The following is an 18,459-nucleotide window of genomic DNA, read 5'->3' on the forward strand; positions in this document are numbered from 1 at the left end:
GGTTTATAGGAAAACCAGAATGGTTTTTCCACCATCAAGTCGAAACGGCTCGATAGATCTCAACTAAACTTCATATTTAGAGTATACTCCTCCCGGGGAAGGTTTCGATATGCATATCATTTTAAAATCTTTGAATACACGGGGGGTTTATAGGAAAACCAGAATGGTTTTTCCACCATCACGTCGAAACGGCTGGATAGATCTCAACCAAATTTCATATTTAGAGTATACTCATCCCGGGGAAGGTTTCGATATGCATATCATTTTAAAATCCTTGAATAGACGGGGGTTTATAGGGAAACCAGAATGGTTTTTCCACCATCACGACGAAACGGCTCGATAGATCTCAACTAAACTTCATATTTAGAGTATACTCATCCCGGGGAAGGTTTCGATATGCATATCATTTTAAAATCTTTGAATACACGGGGGGTTTATAGGAAAACCACAATGGTTTTCCTCCATTTTCTCTTATACTATTGATTTTCTGTAAACTTCGTTTACCGTACGTGAAACGTCTCTTCATTATAAACAACTTTCGTTATGTTCATAATTTACCTTACTCTTTACATGACGGAGAAATTTACAATTTTCTGCTGGTACCATGCTCTGCATTGAGTGACCGACAGACCGACAACGAACCTACAGGTTACCATGGCAACGTCTCTGACTGCATGCCAGCAGGGAAGTAACGTATTGCCATTTTCCTCATCATGCTTTTAAATACGTGGTTGTTCCTTGGGTAGAAGGCAAGAGAGGCGTCAATCGGCCTATCTGCGGGATATTGGCGGAATATCGTTGGATGTTATAACCGCCTTCGAATAGATTAAGTAATAACACCATTAGTCATCTTCTTATTATTTGTTTACCTAGGAATCAATGGACCTAAATTTCTCCTCTGTTAACGCTTTATTATATCCATAACTCACACTAGCATAATTTATTGAGGGGCATTTGATTTTCCAATACATTAACTTGGCATTTACATATTTGTCGTTATCCGGCTGTCCTCAGTTATAATCCATTTTCTATTACTTTCAACTTTCTTAACTGTATTATTTTCTTCCTTAATTACGCCGTATGTACGCGATTGGTACTGGATGTATTTCCACCAATACTCATATTTAGAATACACCTGTCCTTGATAGGTTTTAGGGCAAATATTGTTTCTAAATCCCTGAACTGACTGGGGGTTTATACGAAACCGAAACAGTGATTTTGCCTTGGTAGAAATTAATTTCTAAATCTTTTTTCTCATGTGCATCATTTCGATACGAGGATTAATAAGGGAGATATCATTAACGGACCATTTTTTCGTACAAGTCCCATCGGACTTAACTCTCGAGCGGGTGCGTGTAAAGCGTATTCCTTACAACTTGAAAACTACTGAAGACATTCGAACCAAAATTCATATTTAGCATCCACCTGTCCAAAGGTAGGTTTTAACCGTAAATAACATTTCATGTTCCGGAATGGACTGGCGGTTTATAGGGAACCGAAATGGTAATTTTACTCTTCCACAATATATACAGAACAAGACCAACCTGACTGGAAATCGACCAAACGTGATGGAATTCCACCTCTAAACCTTTTTTTCATGTGCATTTTTTCGTCAGGAGGATTAATAAGGGAGATATCATGAATGGTCAGTTTTGCAGGTTAAGTCCAGCGGACATAGCCAATAAGGTGTTTTACATGGAGCAGATTCCTTATCTATATAAATCAAATCGTAACGACTGTGTGCCTCTACACTGACTATTTTGGCGAAATTTTCGTACAGCTTTCCGTTTAAGGGGTAATAATGACCATCTGCATAATTTTTGGTTTAGTTTCCTGAAAGTCCTAATTTTTACCCGCCTCGCCCAAAATCCAGATTGCGGCATAATCTACCAGAAGAAAAAGAAGATAATTGAAATTTGACAAAATTATACGTTTTAGCCTGTAACGAACGGAAAACATCCAAGATCATTAAATTTTTCACTTTTTATCCCCGAAGAATATCGAAATATGCAGGCAATTTTAATGATGGTGCAGACCTTCGGAAATTCCTATCACATAACAGATTGCACAATCTCCGTTCAATTTGGAATGATCTACAACCTTGGTCTTATGACTTTTTGCCGTATCTGTATCCCTTTTACGTTTGATTTTTCTCTGTCAATCGATGTTAAGTCAATTTGGAATTTTCACATGCATAATTCATACTTTCGATTACTTATATGAAATACAGAATCACCAAACTCTTCACGAAAATTGGCCCACCGAGTAGCCATATGGGAGCCAAATGCTGTGTATGTAGCTGTCACATAATTATCCGAAAAGTAATGTAATGTGAGATAATCTTACAAAACCTTTACCCTGTTCCACGTTTCTCAATCTGACCCAAGAATAGATGACATATCATAGGACCAGCCCTTTAGGCCACTAAATCCGGCGTGTCTTATGGTATAATCCTTTGTCGATATGACGTACGTTTAGTAGCAGTTAATCTGTAAATGAAGGTCTTCAATATTGTAAACACGCATATACTTTCGTATGTCGATCTCCAACTCCTGTGTAACTGTCATTAGTAAGGAAGGTCTACAATTGTAATGAATAGTTCACTTCTCGATTTGACTTGCAGAAGGCAAGTGAGCATGCAGTTTTGTTTAAAACTCCCCTACCCGATTGTGTTTTGCAGTAGGCAAGGGTGCCCGCTATTATAAAGAAATGTCCTCATCTAAAATGTGACTGGCATTAGGCATAGTGGCCTGCTATTTTGATGGAAACTCACCAACTTGGTGTGACTGGCAGTAAGCTGGCTGGAAGTAGGAAAATGGGCCTGGCATTATAATGATAACTGCACAACTCAATTTCGAGTGATAGTAGAGTAATTACCTGCCATTATGATAGAAACTCCTCAACTGTAATCTGTCTGGAAGTAGGAAACGGGGGCTGCCATTTTAACGAAAACTCCCGAAATCGATTCTGTCCGCATAGTAGGCAATGGGGCCTGCAATTATAATGTAAACTTCCCAGATTGTGAATGGCAGTAGGCAAGTGAGCCTGCCGTTATATCACAAATCCATAACAAACACTTTACATTGGAAACAACGTACGGGGACCTCCCCATGCTCTTTCTCGGATAACGCTAAGAGACATGCAATTTTAAAACAATCTTATTTACTGCATGCACACTATTTACTTCGATATTTGAATACAATGTAGAATACCGTAGCGAAGCACGGGTACATTCGCTAGTTTTACAAATAAAAACCATCTTGGAACTAGACGATAATCGAAATTGCAGAATTGACGTGCCATCATAAGTGACAAATGGTGTTCCAGTGACAGAGGAAACTGCTATCTTGAGGCTTAGTTACCGTTCCTCATTCACTGATGTCCTTGAGAATGCCATTACAGTCAACATACTACCTCATGGATTGCTACTCAAAGCAACCTCATTCCTTTTGCCAGCACAGTACTCTTCAACAACAAGAGTTCTGTAACAAATTTAATTTCCTTATTCTCACATTTTTCCCAACCAATGCTTATTCATAAACTATGTTATGAATTGCACGGATGACTGAGAGCAGAATGACAATAAATCGCTCCGAACGTCCTTGAAGGACTTGCTCTTTGCACATATATTTTAGGTTCTGTAAATAAATCGCGACAAATTTAATGATTAAGTTATGTATTTCGTTGTGACGTGCACCATCAATTGCAGTAAGATTTTGGGGAAATAAGGAACAGTTTTAAGCCTCTTCATCTTCACTCTTTTGTCGTGAACGTCCTCCATTACGGTGCCTGTGGGCGGCGTCTGACTTGGGTTTAGGCTTTGGGTGCTCCAGGGCGTACAGCTCCTCGTCCGTCAATATGCCCTTGTACCAGTCCTTGCTGTAACACAAATATAAATCGTATGTTTTAACACCAACAGCTACATGGTAAATTTAGCCATTCATGATATGGAAGTCTGTAAAGGTGTTCATATCAATCAGACAAACTTAAGTAAACTTTTGAGGAACACGACAATACAGGGTATAGCGATAGACTCGGTTATACCACAGAGTGAACTATGTTCTACAAGTGCATAAGCTTCAAGAAGCAAATTTGAATATTGTATAGCATGGGCTGTGCTGGTGTTTATTTCAAACAGTCGGATTAAATTCTGCGTCGTAACTATCAGGACAATCTGAAGCTCCGAACTGGGTTCAGCTGAATAGAGCTTATATCAGCTCGTTCAGATACGCAGATGGCATGGTACTTGTAAGTGAGAACGCCGGTGTTAATTGAGGACTTAACATTAGTACCAAAAAAAAGAAGTTCATGGTTTTCAGCCATCAACCACATTGGGAGATATCGTCTTCTTGACCCTGCTTTACGGCCGGATGTTAGTATAGTGTAGAGTGTGTTGTATATAGTGTACCCGACCACCTGTTGATCACCGTATGATACGGTTCAATACACCGAGCTCGATATCTGCAGTCGCTTAAGTGCGGCCAGTGTGTTCGAACCCCACTGTCGGCAACCCTGAAGATGGTTTTCCGTGGTTTCCCATTTTCACACCAGGCTTTACCTTAATTAAGGCCAAGGTCACCTCTCTGTCCTAGTCCTTTCTTATTCCATTGTCGCCATAAAACTTGTCTGTGTCGGTGCGACGTAAAATAAATAGCAAAGAAAAAAGGTACGTAAAACTCATCTTATTGAAGGTTTACCTGTAGAGAGCTATACTACTTCGGATAATATGAGGCCATGTAGTTGATTACTGATTTATGAGAAACATGCTAACATAAAAATGATATGATACTAACATATGGACCAATAAAATGGAAAATGAAAAGTGGGAGAGGTAACTGCAAAAAAGCAAGATTGGAATTTTTGAAGTAAATTACGAGCATGGTATACAATGCATGTTCTGTTACTGTGTCTGAAAAGAAAAGGGTAAACAATAAATTAAACCACGGCTACAAACGCCCGTATGAGGATGTAAAAAAACCACGTTCAAGAAGTATTTATGGGATATCCTACAGTATATTAGTAAATTATAAATAATTTTGCAACATTTTCTTATTTGGAATACCTTAAATATTGTGTATTTTCAAAAAGGAACTGCATGTTTTAATTATGATTACAATACAACTTGGTAGTCATCTCTGACTGGGAGAGAGAGAGAGAGAAATCTATTTATTTATTCAATGTAACATAGTAGGCCTACACATGATTTTTGGCATATTAAGAAATAAGCTTCTAATAACATACATCGAATATAAAAACATTTCAATGGGGCTATCAACAGATATTACTGTCCGGCTCCATGGCTAACTGGATAACGTACTGGCTTTCGGCACATGGGTCCCGGGTTCGATCTCCGGGCGGGTCGGGGATTTTAACCTCCATTGGTTAATTCCAATCGCTCGGAGGCTGTTTGTTTGTGCTGTCTTCAGCATTAGAATTCGTCATAGGTAGGGCTCCATCCTCACAGACGCGGAGGTCCCTTGTACGGCGTCAACTCGAAAGACCTGTACCAGGCCTCTTCGGAGGTCACACGCCGTTATTATTAACAGATATGACTAATAGGTATGCAATGTAGTCAAGCATTGAGCATACATACACCTTCGTTTTAGACTGCAATGCCCTTCAGCATTCAGTCTGCAAACCTCGGTGAATTAACTACATGCCTTCACAATGTTCTATTTGCAACAAGCTCCGTGGCCTCGTTTACCTCTGCACCTCTAATCTTTAAATCATGAAAAAACATCATAATAATATATTCCTGTCTTCTAACACCCCCTTGTTGCTATTTATGCACGTAGTATTTTTTTTTCATTGAATGGCACAGCCCAGAGGCAAATGTAGCTTCCATGGTCTCGGTTCTATTTATGCCTCTGACAGTTTGAAAGGTGGTGAGTTATGGGTGGTGTTAATTCAAGACATTTTCCAATTTATTTTTTCAATTAGCTTCACATCGCACCGACACAGATAGGTCTTATAACGACGATGGGATAGGAAAGGCCTAGGAGTGGGAAGGTAGCAGCCATGGCCTTAATTAATGTACAGTCCCAGCATTTTCCTGTTGTGATAATGGGAAACCTAACCGCACGGCCAACTCGCCCGGTAGTCAAGACATTCAGAGCATGACTAGTGTATCTGGATGCTATGAAAGAAACTATTAATTTCAATCTTCGTACAACAGCGCTTTCTAGCGCAGTAAATAAAACAATGGAGAACTACCTCACTCCTCCCATAGTGTTGACGTTGATTTTTGTGGTTTCCCTGTAGTCACATAACTTTCAGTTAAACTATTTGAGAATTCAAGCAGCCTCTGGGCTGATAAATTGATAGACAGACCTCGTTACACACGTAAACATTAAATGGCTCACAAAATTCCTTTCAGAACCACATGAAATAATGTTTAAAACTATCATACAAAGGAGAAAAAGTTGACTATACTTTCAATAAAACTGGAATGACAATATAATTATTAAATTAATGTAGTAATGGTCCACCTTTGAATACTATAATACGCAATATTCTAAATTACATTAATCAGGGACTAGTTTCGGCCGGGGCTGGCCATCTTCAGCCTTAATGTAAAACATCTAATAGCTAAACAAATGTACATGTACAAAATTGACATAAAACAAATGAAACAAATATAGACAAATTGACATTAAAACTGGGATGAAATTATGAGTAAATTTGAAAATAACTAGGTTCTAACATCTTGAGTATGCTCATCATCGAGACTTTTTCATGTATTAGTTTATATACACAGAACTGTTAGTTCTAATACTGCTGAAAATGAATGAAAATCCACAGCCCGTTTCCAGTCATTTGACCGGGTCAGGGATGGAATGAATGAAGCCCCCATCTAGTGGCGAGGATAGGAAATGTGCCGGCTGCCGAAGCCTGTCGCACTCCTCTGGGGCAATGATAAATGATTGATAGGTGAAATGAAATGTGAATGGAGAGTGTTGCTGGAATGAAAGATGACAGGGAAAACCAGAGTACCCGGAGAAAAACCTGTCCCGCCTCCGCTTCGTCCAGCACAAATCTCACATGGAGTGACCGGGATTTGAACCACGGTATCCAGCGGTGAGAGGCCGGCGCCCTGCCGCCTGAGCCACGGAGGCTCTTCTAATACTGCTATCATTACTGATTCAATTGTAAACGTGAACTTGTAAAGGTTGATCCCGTAGTTCATCATCAAATCTATTTGAGTGGTGTTAGCCATATGCAACTCATTGGACACCGCTATAAATAACCACTAGCTGACGGAGAACTGTTAGATGTTGTTTTATCATCAATCAAAGTAATAAAATGAGATTCTCACGTGGTGTTTGTTAAATCATGCTGAAATGTTGTTGGATATTGTCAATTCAATTCATTAATTTAATTTTATCTAATTTATTCAGGTTAACATCATGGGCACCGCAATGAATTGCAAATTTTATACCAGACACAATGTATCTGTTTTAACCACATCTTCATGTGGTGTCCTGACAATGTCCAACAACATTTCAGCATGATTTAACAAACACCACGAGAGCATCTCATTTTATTACTTTTATTGATGATAAAACAACATCTAACAGTTCTCCGTCAGCTAGTGGTTATTTACAGCGGTGTCCAATGACTTGCATATGGCTAACACCACTCAAATAGATTTGGTGATAAACTGCGGGATCAACATTTACCAGTTCCCGTTTACAATTGAATTAGTAATGATAGCAATATTAGAACTAACAGTTCTATTTTTTCTTTGGTATTTGCTTTACGTCGCACCGACACAGATATGTCTTACGGCGACGATGCGATAGGAAAGGCCTAGGAATTGGAGGGAAGCGGCCGTGGCCTTAATTAAAGTACAGCCCCGGCATTTGCCTGGTGTGAAAATGGGAAACCACGGAAAACCATCTTCAGGGCTGTCGACAGTGGGACTCGAACCCACTATCTCCCGATTACTGGATACTGGCCGCAATTAAGCGACTGCAGCTATCGAGCTCGGTTAACAGTTCTGTGTATATAAATTAATACATGGAAGAGTCTTGAAGATGAGCATACTCAAGATGTTAGAACCTAGTTATTTTCAAATTTACTCATAATTTCATCCCAGTTTTTAATGTCAATTTGTATATATTTGTTTCATTTGTTGTATGTAAATTTTGTACATGTACATTTGTTTAGTTATTAGATATTTTACATTAAGGCTGAAGATGGCCAGCCCCGGCCGAAACTAGTCCCTAATTAATGTACTTTAGAACATTGCATATTATAGTACTGAAAGGTGAACCACTACTAAATTAATAATTATATTGTAATTCCAATTCAATACGGTTCAGAACCATGAAGTTTATAAACTATGATCTATAACCTATAAAACTGGAAGTAAAACAAACTATGTTTTATTCTCCTACGCATCTAAAAGTTAATTTCTGAAATTGAAAGTATGAATTAGTCTTAATATAAAGACGCAGATGAATATTTGTGAATGGAAAGGTAATATTCTCAGCCGTGGACTCACCATTCTGGCACATTTCTAGGCCAGTCACATTTACGGTCAACAGCATTGAACACCTGTCCCATCTTACAGCCGTTCCGTCTGGGGGTATCGCCGTTGATACACACATAGAAGAACTGGCAGTCTTCGGGGTCAGCGTAGCGAGGGTGAGTCAGACCTTCAGCCTCGTCCACCTTAGGGCAAGTGAACTGGAAGACATCTGAAACATTATGTTTAAAAACTCATTTAAAGAGCAATATCAGTCAAATAAATTAAGGTCATGAGTCTCACGTTAGTGACTGAAATAAAGTAATAAGAACATTCACTCCAGAATGGCTGCCTTTAGTATTAGAAGTAGACGCTAATGATCTATTGGCGAGTAGCATCTGCTTAGACCACATTTTCTGTACTCACCGTTAGGGATAAATGGCATTTACGAGCGGAAATACACAGTATAACCGTGACAGATGATTTACTGGCCCCTAAATGAAGTCTTTATAATATAAAGTAAACTGCTCCCAAACGTTAAATATACAATTTAAAAAAATATTATTATTAAATTTTTGTTGTATACAGGTTTTTAGTACGGGAAAAGAATTTGAAATAACTATAATAACTCCTACTGAGAAACAACATAAAGCACGCCTGTAGCAATATTAGATATTTCCTTCAATAATTTAAGCCTTAAATTGTAAGTTGTGATTGAATTCTCTAGATATCCTCAATATTAAAATAGAGTTCATTACTGAACAACATTTTAGTACAAAATATTTCAGAATAAGCTTTAACATTGTTAATGATTTATCATTGACAGGCATATTAATTAATTAACTGTACACTCCATTATTATGAAGAATACTGGCCACCAAGCCAAGGTGCTGAAGATGCCTTCGTTCCAACTCTTTGACAATATTCTCATCTCATGCATGTTAATAATAACTTATTCGAATATATTTTTAAAACACGGAATGCATAATGAATTAATTTTGTGATCTCTATGTGTTCTTCTGCATTAAGATAATTTCTACTTTGCTTAGAACTGGCATTATTTAAAAGTTCACATACATCAACTGCTGTTTAAGTATACCTGCAGAGCTTCGAATAGCCTCAATCTAAATGTATACCAGTATTTTATTTTTATATAGTTCATTCATTCATCCACTCAATCATGAATGCTCTCTTCCCATTTGGTGGCTATCCCTGACTGGGTGAGAAGGGTGTTTATTCCTTCATTCATGCACGAACACGATTCAATGATGACATCACTCATTCACCAATTCATATAGCCATTCAATCACTCATTTTCATTCAAAATGTGTCTTGTAATTGGATGATAACTCTATAAAGACTTATGACCCAAATGTAAGCACTAATACAACTTAGGATGGTAAGATAACTCTTTTAACTTATAGGACAAAATAAATGTATAAACTTTAAAGACAAACTATAATTTAGAAATTGGATTGAAATAGTTAATAAGTTTAATGTAGTAACAGATAAATAGTAATATGGAAAAGAATGCACATGTCAAAACATATTTCGGATTCCAGTAAATGATCACTCCCTCCCCAGCTGATCCGAAAGTGGGGTATGGGGGTATTATATTTTATACCGGTCAGTGTTCATAATAATGATGATCTCATGGACGGATGAAATCTTGTGAGTAGTACCATCAGGAAATGAAGTGGTACCAGACCTTTGAATTGAGGGTGGGTGATGGAATGCCCCAAAAGTGAAGGAGGAAGATGACTTGCGGACTTTGTGAACGGTGCTTAAGCCAAGAGCTGAAGGTACTGAAGATCCCGGTACGAGAAGGTAACCAGACTGGTGGTGTAACTGTGCAACATATCTTGGAGGAAACGATTACATCAATTAAGTATTTAGAAATCCTTAGTGTTATTCTGCTGGTCCCGCGGTGTTAGGGTACCGTGCCTGCCTCTTTCCCGGAGGCCATAAGTTCGATTTCCAGCCAGCCAGATCAGGGATTTTATCTGAATCTGAGAGCTGATCCTAAGTCCACTCAGCCTGCATTATCACAATTGACAATTGACGTTGAGATAGCGGCCGCGGTCTAGAAAGCCAAGAATAACGGCCGAGGGCATTCTTCATGCCGACCACACGACACCTCATAATCTGCAGGCATTCGGGCTGAGCAGTGGTCGCTTGGCAGGCCATGGTTCTTTGGAACTGTTGCGCCGTGAGATTTGGTTTAATAATATAATATTGTTATACCTCAACTACTACTCATTCCTGCTTTGAAAAGTGTAACATTTATCTGGCAACAAGTTGGTGTTCACCTGATCCGTCGTGTGATTTAACTTCCGAAATCGTATTTCTATAGGTAGAAGATCTAACATTCCCAATAATTTTAGGGGTATTACCGAATATATGTTTGAGATCTATCACAGTAACGACAACAAGAAATTTTGCAACACTTTCATTATTTGAACAATTTGAACAAAACTCACGATTCTATTCTTCATCGCTGGTCGAGCATGCGGTGCGCTATCTCTTGGCCCATTCTGTACATAAAAACGAATTCTTAAAAGCAAATTTACAGGAATTTTCATTGAAAATTTACTTATAACAATGGGGCGTGGCCCATGAAGAGGCCCAGAGCAGGTCTTTCGAGTTGACGCCGTATAGGCGACCTGCGAGTCTATGAGGATAGGACTCTACCTATGATGAATCCTAATTCTGAAGACGACGCACCCACCCAGCCCCCAAGCCACTGGAATTAACCAATTAAGGTTAAAATCTCCGACCCGGCCGGGAATCGAACAGGGACCCCCTTAACCAAAGCCAGCATGCTAAGCAGCTAACCATTAAATGATATTATTTTCAAAATGCTGTTTGTTCGCCCCTAAATTAAATGATAAATGATCAAATATAATAAGTAATCTGAGTACAAACCTGCAGAGGAACAGCCCTTCTTCTTGGCTTCATCAGGCCAGGAACAGATGCCACTAGCCTCGTTGTAGACCAGACCATCTGGACATGTGATCATGTTGAACTTTCCATCCACGCAGAAGTAGAATTTATCGCACACGTTTGGGCTCTCGTGAGAGAAGTATCCGTTCTTACGGGGGCAGTGGAGGCTGGGCTGAGGGGTCTCTGGAAAGAGATTGGTACACATCAGTAATCTACATATGTATAAATTGTCATTGTGTTCGAGAACAATAAATGTGTATCTAACACTTTGCCTTTTTCCCGCATTAAGTTTACAGCTAAAGGATCCTCTTATATCTTGTCTGTTCTTTATGACATCACGTCAATTCTGTCAACATAACTTGAAGAAACTGACTATTTCAATTAAAGCAAAGCTGACAAGGGGTACACTTGACCTCAAACGCACTGACTCGCATGAAATCATGCTTATAATATAGATAGACATTTCATCATAAACTTATGGGACTTTTTCATGCAAAACTCAGCAATTGCCTGCTAGCACCGTTAGAGTTCTACATGTTGTATCTGTATTGACAAGTATAGCTGCAGTACGAGTGTTCCTCTTGGAGTGTACGTTTTCGGGATAGAGTGTAAACTGTGTACATTGACAACGTGAGAAGAATTATCCCATGAAGGTTGTAAAAATAGTAAGAGACAAAGTTACGATGTGCTGAATATGAAAACAGAAATAGAGTCGAAGTTCGCGAACATGTTACATAGCATAATAATGCAGATATGTAGTGGAGTTGACACAGAAGTGCATGACTTTACACTGGATAGATATACTGATTTTTAACGAGAGGAAGATCCTCCCCTGAAGGTGGCTGTTGAATCCGTGCGAGAAACAGAAACCGTCAAGTCAAAGTGAGTACGACTAATCTCCAGTCAACAAGTCGAGAATATATTGATATATATTGATGACAGCATACTGGAGAACATTAATGAAGACTATCACAATCGTGGATTCAACTCCTACAGAAAAGTAAGTGCATTAGAAGTAAATCAAATTGCAAGTTAATTTTAAATATTGTGACTGGAAAATGACGAAAAGGAGCTCACTTCAAAGGAAATAGACTGACACAATTTCAAATTTTAAAGAACATGCAAGTCGCAATTTGATAGATGAGCGTGGACCTACAGTTCCTTATTGGTATCTGCAAATGTGGGCAATGGAATAGTCTGAAATACTTGGCCTGGACAATTTCAAAGCTTTGATTACTTTCATCGCCAATCTTCAGGCTGACTATGGTATTTCATCCAGGCATATTGCTACATTCGTCACTGGGAAGGGCATAGGAGAAAATAATAGTATACGTCGGAAGGCAAGATAGTTTTTGGAGGAAGTGAAGAAGGGAGTGTAGACAAAGTCGAATTTCATTATGAAACATCTTCAATGTCAACACCATCTCACAGAGGAGAGAAAATTACAGCTTGTGCATTGCAGTCTGTGCATAGCTCTACATACAGTTACACAACTGGTGTGGCTTTATCAGTGGTTGGCATATTAGATATATCTGTTTGCAAGAGACACACGGCAATTTCAGTGTACATCTTTCAAAGAAACTTGAAACAACATGTCCACGAAACATTCATGTGGAGGTAATCAAAAGTGGAAAAATAAGGAAAGAGCATATGAAACGTTTTCTAACTTCAGTCCCTTGTGAGCATGTCAGTGATAAGATCCCTTTGGTAGGTGATTCCTGGTCAGGTTTAAATCCAAGTTTTCCACTCAAGATATCACCACCGAAAACAAAAAATACTGCTAAGTTCTCGATGTGTACTTTATTTGGCAATAAAAGCTTCCTGTTAGAAGGATCGCTGATTTTGTAAGGCTACGATACAAAAACCAAGAAGTAAAGTTACATGATCGGCATTTCATAATTAGAATTCACACAGTGCGGTTCAGAGCGTTCGAGGACAACGGTGTCCCTTGTTAAAGTATAAATCGCCGAGCACTATGGAGTAGAGTGATAATTTAGAAGAATTTTAAATATCTCCACTGATATTAATTCCCTTCAAACATTATGTTAACAAAAGTACTGGAAAATTATTTTACCGGTCCTTCATGTATTTTAATTATTCCCGTCCGAAGAAGGATAAAAGAGATATTTATTACATTTCTCAGTGTTTCTGTTTTAAGTATTTTGTCATTATGATTTTGGTTAAGTGAGGTATTATATTTTTGAGTTCACTAGGTTATATTATATATATATTCCTAAATATAACGTGGTGAACACATATACAGGAGTTAATGATATGTCTTGAAGGCATGGATTTTCTGCAAGGGTGATGATGGAGTGATACAGACTAAAAACACTGGGGTTTTACCGATTTTACCGATATCCCGTTGCTGTTTGGCTGATAAGAACTGCTTTAGGGATTTCCTTTTTCGTAACTGAATTAGCTCGATTGGTTGTACGAAACCGGGTTGTTTATTGAGACTAGAGTGCAAACAGATTTTAAACGTACCTATAATCACCCTTAAGTATAGCAATTTATGAATACAAGTGACCAAAAGGATCAAGAATACTTAAGATTACCATACGACCCGGTTTAGCCAGGACCGTACCGGTTTGGAAGCTCTGTATCGGTGTCCCGCACGGTTCATAGTTTTATCCCGGTATTTATGCTTCATTCTTTGTAAGTGATCTTATGGTGTTGACGTATTTTTATAACACGTTCACCTTTAACATTCACGTTCACCTCGCTGCTGGCCCGCCCATGTTATTGCTGCTCCGCCATTATTGTCGAATCTACTGGCCCCGCACATTATCGGGTTTGATCATCGCATTAATTTCAATCTTGAAACTAACTTACGGTCGGAGCCAGAGAACAATTTCGACTTCCTTTGTCGACTTCTGCAAGAAACTTAGAATAATTAAAGTAGGAATCGATGCCATTGGCCTCACAGCATTCAAAGAATCCATCATATACATTTACATTGGTCCTCATGTTAACGTATTCACTGCACCACAAATCTTTCCTTCTGATATTTAAATTATTTTGTTCATATCTTTAGGCTATTTTACTAATATAATAAGAATGTAGCTCTGTCAGTACATTCATTTTCCTTTTGTTATGATTTTGAGAGGGTTGATAGCATACACGATACGGAGACGGCATCTGCCATTTTTGAAGGTGTTGCCATGCAATTCTGTTTATATTTAATGAATGCAAACAAAATTCATATCCGTTTCTTAATAAAAATGCTAATAATAATATAGAGGCATTCAGAATTCTTTTGCACTTGGTTTGATCTCAGTCCATGAGGTAGGAGCTGAGAAATGACGTTATTAACAACGAGAATACCGTCTTTAAGCCAGAGAGAAGCAAACAGTGAGTTTAGCGACCGATACTACGCCCAGATCTTCTGTTGGTTACTTGCCAACAAGAGTGATTATGTTTGATATTTTATTCCTTTCTTCTCGTTATGTACAATGTGAAACCATTAGAAGTAAATTCTTTAACATACTTTCCACGTGCACTGACTGCGAGACTTGGTCTTTCTTACTGCTGCTCTATTAAGAACTTAGAATTTACTTTCCTTACATCCGCATCTGCAGTACCTCTAGCACCACACATGTTGTTAGACTTCAGGTTTAGTTATGTACCATTTCAAAACGCCAGTAGTAGCGTTTCTTGCCGATCGTGGTGTTATATGCCTAGCCTCAGCGACTTTCCATGGATCGATGGCTTCTCCACACCCTTACTCTCTTCTTTTTGAAAAATTTCAATATATGTGAACTGAAGCCAACATGTTCTGACATGACTAAAACAGTGGACACATTTTGATATAGTTCCCACTGTTCACCAGTTCTATAAAAGGTCACACAATTAATTTCCCCGCGTGCGAAGCCGTGGATAAAAGCTAGTTAATTTGTACATTTTGTTGTAGTATTCTTAGGGTTACCATATTATGTTTTCCACAAACTTTGAGTTAACAAATGTAAGGGAAAATGTTATTAATAACAATAATTACATTATCATGAGTTGAAACATTTAATTTTAAATAAACACTCGAACTCAACTAATAACAAAGATTATCACCTAGTACCGGTGACTGATGAGACTTTGTTCTTTCGAATGGGCCTACTTTGGATAACGCTTGTTCAACTGTTGGGCTTTGATCTTTGCCCAGTATTATCGCATCTTCTGCTGGCGTAACTCCTTTCCCTCTTCTCTTCAGGGGTACCTTTCCTTCGGGTTTTTTCCTGAAATCCACGGACTTCCTTCAGGGTGCGTCTCACAGACTGTTAACTGTTACATTTACAAACAGGAGTTTTAAAACGGAATTTGAATATCAATCAAAAATTACTGATCTGCATTTAGGGCAGTCGCCCAGGTGGCAGATTCCCTATCTGTTGCTTTCCTAGCCTTTTCCTAAATGATTTCAAAGAAATTGGAAATTTATTGAACATCTCCCTTGGTAAGTTATGCCAATCCCTAACTCCCCTTCCTATAAATGAATATTTGCCCCAGTTTGTCCTCTTGAATTCCAACTTTATCTTCATATTGTGATCTTTCCTACTTTTATAAACGCCACTCAAACTTATTCGTCTACTAATGTCATTCCACGCCATCTCTCTGCTGACAGCTCGGAACATACCACTTAGTCGAGCAGCTCCTCTTCTTTCTCTCAATTCTTCCCAACCAAAACTGTCTGTTTTGGAGATGTGTTATTCCCAGTTCTTTAATATCCTTCTAGGTTTCTGTCAACCAAGTGGCACAAACCTTCTTGTTTTGCCAGAAGGTGAACAGACGATTGGTCAGTCGGTTTGGAGGCAATCTTGCAACATGACCATAGAGAGCTACCCTTCTTTTCCCTGCATATTCAGAGAGCCTCTCAATATGTTTGTAGAGCTCTTCTGAATTCCCCATCTTCCTTTGCCGGGCCTGGGATCTTCCTGAGGATTCTCCTCTCTCTGACTTCTAATTTCTCTACCAGACCTCTTCGGTTCAGGGAAAGATACTCCATGGCATACAAGGCTTCTGATCGTATGACTGATGTGTAGTATCTAAGTTTCAGGTTGCTTAAAGACATTTCTTGTTGTAGGTGCTCTTAGTCAGTCGATAGGCTAGTTCCAACTTGTCGACTCTCGTAAATATCGATGCTCTTTCTGATAAGTTAGGTTCAATCCATTCGCCGAGATATTTGAATTTCTCAGTCCTCTTGATGTTTCCTTGCTCTAGTAAAATCTCTCTGTTAGCTTCTTTGATGTTGGTGAAGAATTTTGTGTTCTCTAGCGACACTTGAAGACTCACTTTTGCAGCCTGTTTCCCGAGGCAATTGACCTGAATTGTTGCCATTTCAATAGAATCAGCAATCAGTGCCATGCCATCTGCAAAGGCCAGACAATCTAGAACCAGTCCATCGTTCTTACGGCCCAAGTAGACACCACTCTGAACACCTTGCGCCATTCTCTCACAAACTTTTCAAGGACACAGCTGAAGAGAAGTGAGGAAAGTCCACCCTTTGTCTCACTCTAGCTTTTATCTCGAAGATTTCTGAGATCTCGCCTCTAAATTCAACCTTGGAATGGGTGTTTGTCAAGATTTCTAGGATGAATCTGCAGGTTTTGTTGTCTATCCGTAGTTCCTGGAGTACTTTATTACGTGTTTCTCTATCAACGGAATCGTAGGCCTTCTTCAAATCAACAAAGGTGACGACCACCTTGCGGTTTCCCATCTTGGAGTATGCAAGTAGAGTTTCAAGGTTGAAGATCTGTTCAGCACAGGATCGGGTTTTCCTGAAGCCTCCCTGATATTCTCCCAGTTGACTATCCAGATGATTTTCTGCCCTTGTTAGTACCGCCTTGGAAATAATCTTGTATGTTACCGGGACGAGGGAAATTCCACGGCAGTTGTTTAGATCAGTAAAATCTCCCTTTTTGTGAAGCGGATGGATCAGACCCGATTTTCAATCAGGTGGTACTTTCACTGTTTCCCGCATGTCCTGGATGATATCGGTGAGCATGTCCACGGAATGGCTTCCAGCACATTTCCACAGTTCAGTAACGATAATTTGTTTACTTTTATTGACGTAAACATTTTCCCCAGATCCTCAATTCCGAAGGCCTAGTTGAATTTAGTTAATTACATTTTTACTTTAGAAAGTGGTTCAGAGATAAAACATGTGCGGCAACACCTGATTTTTCAATTTTTCGTTAATTATCACTTCACTGTGTTAACGCCGTAGGATATCTATGGTTACCATCAGTTTCGAGTTTTTAACTAGTAGAGGTAGCCTCACTCTTCTTACAGCACCAGGAATATTTATCACTGGAATAACCTTCTTAAGCACATTTGTGTTTGTTTTGATTTTCTCATAAAATTCCCTGCAGGTCAAATTGAGAGCAGAGCAAGGCTCGAACTCTGTTTTCGTCTAGTCTATTTTTATAAGGCGACCACATGTTTTTCATTATGTAGAACACACATTTCACAAGAGCTGATGCCCCAGGTAGAGAAAAGACAAACTCAACTACTTTGTGAAAATTACGAAAGAGAATAGTCTGTTCATTGGAGTGTTTGAATATTTTGACCTATTTATCTTCAAGTGGCCAAAAACCTGGCTTTGAGTTAACATCTTTCTGTTTAATAAATCTCTTAATCAAAGATAGATCATCAAAAATGTCGTCAATGTTTTATTCTACTCTCTTATACTACTATCCTTCTTGGTTTCTGTCAGCCAAGTAGTACGAAACTTCTTGTCTTGCCAGAAGGTGAACAGAGGGTTGGTCAGTCGGTTTGGAGGCAATATTGAAACATGGCCATAAAACTACCCTTCTTTTCCTTGAACAGTCAGAGAGCCTCTCAATGTTTGTAGAGCTAACAGTATGTCGCCTTCGGAATTCCCCATCTTCTTTTGCTTTAGTGTTAATTAGTTCTGTTGTTTTCTCAACTTCAGACCACTTAATTTCAGTCTTGTTTATCCCGCTGAAGGATTACACTTCATGAACCTTTCCTTCCCACAATTCAATATACTCAGTGCATCTCGAATAAAATGCAACCATTTCTCTAAAAAGTGTTTT

At 38.8% G+C, this 18,459-nt stretch overlaps 1 protein-coding gene across 1 annotated transcript in view; it reads right to left on the reverse strand.

The window, feature by feature from the left end:
• Window positions 1-3,243: 3,243 nt before the first annotated feature.
• The window catches only part of LOC136881061 (protein obstructor-E), a 50,872-nt gene continuing 35,656 nt past the window's right edge, over window positions 3,244-18,459 (reverse strand). The window contains exons 3-5 of the mRNA XM_067153671.2: window positions 11,396-11,596; window positions 8,507-8,702; window positions 3,244-3,879 (exon numbers count right to left, since the gene is read on the reverse strand). Coding sequence (XP_067009772.1) covers window positions 3,738-3,879; window positions 8,507-8,702; window positions 11,396-11,596 — 539 coding nt within the window. The 3' untranslated portion in view covers window positions 3,244-3,737. The remainder of the gene's footprint in view (window positions 3,880-8,506; window positions 8,703-11,395; window positions 11,597-18,459) is intronic.

This window comes from Anabrus simplex, chromosome 1 (genome assembly GCF_040414725.1).
Source record: "Anabrus simplex isolate iqAnaSimp1 chromosome 1, ASM4041472v1, whole genome shotgun sequence".
Taxonomy (NCBI): Eukaryota; Metazoa; Arthropoda; class Insecta; order Orthoptera; family Tettigoniidae; genus Anabrus; species Anabrus simplex.